A 4,701-nucleotide genomic window follows, 5' to 3' on the forward strand; every position below is an offset into this window, starting at 1 on the left:
ATTGGGGCATACGTCCCCTACTCTCTCTACGAACAGTGTGTGGGCTGTTTAAATTTCTCCAAAATACTAGGAATAGGGAAATAGAGCAAAATAATTATATATTCAATTCATTCTGAGTTTCTTGCTACCCTGGCTCCAGAGGTCCGCCCTCGAAATACCTCTAAGATGAAAATGATGAACCGTGGTCGGTTTGATAAAGCTCCCGCGAACTATCAGAAATTAGGGAAGAAAAAAAACCCTCTGGCACCAAGGGTAGTTTCTTGCTTGATTATAACAAAAAATTGAAGGTTGCTAACATCGAAGTTAAGCTTTGAAAAAGGTACGAACGAGACCCGCTTTATTGATGTTAGCATCATACAGATTGCTACAGATTGCGCTATAATGTGCTATAAACTCGGTGCCTGCCGCCCGGCGGGAAAAACCCGCTAATAGGAGGGAACCTGATCCCTCCCGAATGCAGCGCCAGGAACCCGACACCTTGAGGGAGAAAGGCCCCTAAACTAAGAATAACTTGTTACATGCAGAAAAAAAAAATCGCCAAAATATAGACAACAAAAGCGAAGTTAGTGAGCAAAGGCAACAACACTAGTCTTGTTCAGTGCTGAACTCCTGCTCAAATTCCTCTAGCCAAGATGCTTTGTCATCATGACCACCCTCTTCCCACCAGATCCCACTCCAAAACGTGGTAGCTTCAGTGGGTTCAGTTAACTCTGTTTCACCTCGTTCTCTTCTATCTAGCGGTTAATTCATAAAACAGCCTCTGGTTAGTTCGAAAACAGTTGATTCTGTTTGGACTACTGAGTGACATCTCTCTGATCTCTCGTCATATCTTCAGTTCACCTGCCCAGCTGGAACATAGTGCACAGTACCCCTTCCCTCGAGACGATATTTTCTGTTCAACCTTTCCCTGTCTCTTTGCTATTATTATTATTATTATTATTATTATTATTATTATTATTATTGATTATTGTTATTGTTTTTGAACGCCGCCTTTTATGCATTCTTATTCAGTCTGTACTACAGTATATGCTGATGCAACGACACCTTAGTGGATTGGCTAATATTGCCTCACAGTCGTACCAAAGTAGGAATGACACTACTGTTAGTTATGGTCAGCACAGCCATACAGCTCAACTCGCATGGATATATGCTGATTCCACGTTAACACAACAAATCGCACGTATCTGGCCCGGAATTTTGCATCATGTGACACGATTGTGTTTCGGTCAGTATTTCCAGTGAAAACCTGCAGAGAGAATAAATACATTCGGCGAAAACGTTCACTTCTAACCAGTCCTTTACTAATAGTTACGTTTAAATAATTGCACAGAAACCTCTCTATTGCTCTCACTGAAGGCAAAGATCAAGTGGCTGTTATGGGCGGGGAGAAGTTGGTGTGTGATGACTCTGACACAGATTGGATGAGGCAGCTTAGCCGATAGGTCAGCGCGTTGGACTCCCAATCCGGCAGTCCCGGGTTCAAGTCCCGCTCTGGCCACTTGTTGGATTTGTTCTTGGTTGTCTCTAGTTCAAATCCTCGGCCACGCTTGTAGCCAACTGGTTGCCTCCCACCAGTTGGGGTTTTTAATCCTCCGCTGTTTGGATTATTTGTTTCTAATTATTTAAGTAGGGGACCTGTAAGCTAGCTGGATGAGCTAAGTGCACTTTCCACTATAACCATACCTTTAGCTTTTTAACCTTTCAACCGATTTTGGTGGAAAGAGATAGGAAATCTTTATTTATAATTCATAGTCTGATTAATAAATGTATAACACAATCATACAAACTCAAAAACTTCAATAGCACAGAAACGAAATGTTTTTACATTTAAATATTCTGAAGGATTAAAAGAAATTGGCGATGGCAGGTGGCGATGGCTTTTCCTCGTATGTGAAAGATTCCCGTTGAAAAAAAAGTAAAACAGCATCGCATACCTTCACAAAATCATTTTCCTTGTATTCCTCCCATTTAACGTTGTCTGAACTAAACAGGATTGTGTATGACGTCACCCATTGAGCAAACTCTGGGGAAGACCTCCCCTGTGTAGCGAGGTTTGTCACCAGCCTCTCCTCCCCGAGATCAATTTGTAACCACTGGCCAGCTTCATTCGATGCCGCTGACCAGGAGGCCCAGAACTTGCCGATAATTGGAACATTATTTAAACGAGCTAGCCAAGGGTCGTGTCCAGGGTAGGGCCATACCGAGGAGGCTGTGATGGCTGAATTCGGCAAAAGGCTATTTTCCATTCCAAGTGCATGAGTACTACATTCTGTTAAATTATCCAGAACATATAGCAACATCATTTGATAACGTTAGATCATCAAATTATATAAGTTTGCTCAGTTATGAAACCCTCCGTTCAATAAAGTTTAGCGGAACAACAACAGCGGAAAGGGACATGAAAACCGAACGAGACGTAAGCGTAAGTTGTACTTTTTGTCGGAGCTAATGTGTCTTCTTTCAAACCAGCCATTTTACTTAAATTCATTCATTTTTAATTATGCATTCGGAACAACTTCAGACAACTTGTAGTTCTTGGATTACCTCATATCGGCCTTACCCTCATTACATTTTTAACAAACGTTTTTATTAATAGGCTGATACTATGATTTCGTTGTCATTTCGAGGTGTCTAGCGGCAAATTTTAGCATTAAATTGGAAAGATTTGAAATAAAAAAGTCGCCAAAATGATGACTGTCTCAGTATGTATATAATACGCAATACCACATGCGGAAAGTGCGGGGGTACGGTATTTACGCACTCGTTGTTTATGTATCAGAAATCTCACTCGTTCGATTTCAGATACGTCAACAACGTTAACTCGTGCGTAAATACCATAAGTCCGCATTTTCCATGAAGTATTTGTATAGGTAATAGCATGATTTGTAGTGATATTTGGCATAAATATCACGAGTGATATTTCGAAATTGTTATACCTAATTTCACGAGCCGTTAGGCGAGTGAAATATGAGACAATTTTAAAATATCATGGGTAGGTATTTATGCCAAATATCACGTACAAATCATATTATTATTTGTTTATACTACTACCCGCAAAAGTTTTGTAATTTTTACATGTAGGTATTTCCAATTAAGCTGAAATACCATACTGCTCTAAGCCAATCAAATTGCAGAAATTTCACACGTAGTAGTATAAAACAATTAATGAACGAGGCTGAGTATCTTATGAAGAATTCAGGATGGAGATCGAGGAGGGTTTTATCGGCCTAGGCGGATAACACCCTCCGAGATCTCCATAATTCCTCATATGATACGAAAGCCGAATTCAATAATTGTTTTATTAGTCATTAAAATAATTTCTAGTTTAAAAACATAGCTAAAACATGCTTACCTCCATCAATGTTAAGTTCATCTTCGATAGTGCACGTTTAGGGTTGTTCACTTCTCCACAAATACTTTCTCCAAATAGCAGATGTGCCAGATGTCGCCCTTCGAGTTGTCTTCTTGCTGTTCTTGCCATGTTTTTAGCTATAATTTGGCCTAGTTCTTACTCTTAAAAAGAGTGAAATGTCCGTCATTTTTGTTTTCACAACCGAAACAACTCAACCTCGTCCCCAAGTCTTCTCGGTTAACGGTGCATTAACCTGCCAGGAAGCTGTACTTTTGACGTCATCGGTTGATTAATCGCAAAATTCTTCCAAATTTGGTCATCAGTAGCTGGTTATGGTGAATCGGGGAAATATTTTAAATGAATAATAATCTCTATTGAAGTAAATTACTACCCGTCTATCATGCTGCATCACAAGATTGAGGGGGAGCAAGGGTGGCGCAGTGATGAGAGTACTCGCCTCCCACCAATGAGGCCCGAGTTTGTTGTTGGTTCTTTTTCTTGCTCCGAGAGGTTTTTCTCTAGTTACTCTGGTTTTCCCCTCTCCTTAAAAGCGAACACGTCCAAATTCCAATTCGATCTGGAACGCAAGGACACTTTTCAACGAGTTTTTAAGCTCTTAGTGCTTCGTGGGTGAAAAAATTATAACTTTACAAAACATTTTACAAGGTTATTTACGTATACTTTGGGCGTGTCCCTCATCACTGAACTCACCTACGCACTTCGATGGAAAACAAATCATATTTTTGCCACATTCTGAGTCTTTGCTGCAGGTAAAAAGTCTGAGAGTATTCTCCATGTAGTTTGTGAATGGAACTTGTCTCATATCTTCAGGATGGGAAGTGTGCGTTTTATCATTCAGTTCACACCATCTGCTGTTCCGATAATAGTTGCTGCTATGGCAATCGGGATGTTCTAAGCACCGAGAGATGCAGTGTTCAATCAGCTCTGCAGGCCCGGCCTTGATGGTGTGGTTTATAAGCACGTGATCTTGTACGGAGTAAGATGCTGCCTTACATTGACTTGCAATAGTTATCTTGGAAAGCCAGCAAGTGAGCGTGTACAGAAAGATACAGGTGAAATTCATTTCTGTCACTAAGAAAGTAGTTAATTATTAGTAATTACAAACTTTTTGAATAACCTACTCTATAGACGAATATTTACTGACGCCATGTTTACATTTCTGTTTATTAGGATATGCGACCAAGAAAGATTATTGTCTCTTGATGCGACTTAACCCATGGAGGGCGTCACCGTATATAATTATGCTCAATTCCCCAAAACACCTGCCGATCATTTCATCAAGCACTTCATGCCCAGTTTAAATTCGCGAAAAGAATCAAGATGACCAT

The 4,701-nt window shown here is 40.2% G+C and overlaps 1 protein-coding gene across 1 annotated transcript; it reads right to left on the reverse strand.

The window, feature by feature from the left end:
- Positions 1 to 1,083: 1,083 nt before the first annotated feature.
- Positions 1,084 to 2,489, reverse strand: LOC140944721 (lactadherin-like). Its single transcript, XM_073393840.1, has 2 exons — positions 1,935 to 2,489; positions 1,084 to 1,246 (listed from the first exon to the last, which is right to left on the reverse strand). Exons 1-2 carry the CDS (start codon positions 2,301 to 2,303, stop codon positions 1,103 to 1,105), a joined length of 513 nt encoding a protein of 170 aa, XP_073249941.1. The 5' UTR covers positions 2,304 to 2,489; the 3' UTR covers positions 1,084 to 1,102.
- Between the last annotated feature and the right edge of the window lie 2,212 nt (positions 2,490 to 4,701).

The sequence above is a fragment of the Porites lutea genome, chromosome 7 (genome assembly GCF_958299795.1).
Source record: "Porites lutea chromosome 7, jaPorLute2.1, whole genome shotgun sequence".
NCBI classification, from domain to species: domain Eukaryota; kingdom Metazoa; phylum Cnidaria; class Anthozoa; order Scleractinia; family Poritidae; genus Porites; species Porites lutea.

What these genes read in the sequence shown, in the direction of transcription:
- LOC140944721 (XM_073393840.1), bottom strand. Translation starts at nt 2,303, where the DNA reads ATGATGTTGCTATATGTTCTGGATAATTTAACAGAATGTAGTACTCAT. An exon ending in AGGAAAATGATTTTGTGAAG is followed by an intron (nt 1,247 to 1,934) that starts GTATGCGATGCT and finishes TTCTCTCTGCAG; the next exon opens with GTTTTCACTGGAAATACTGA.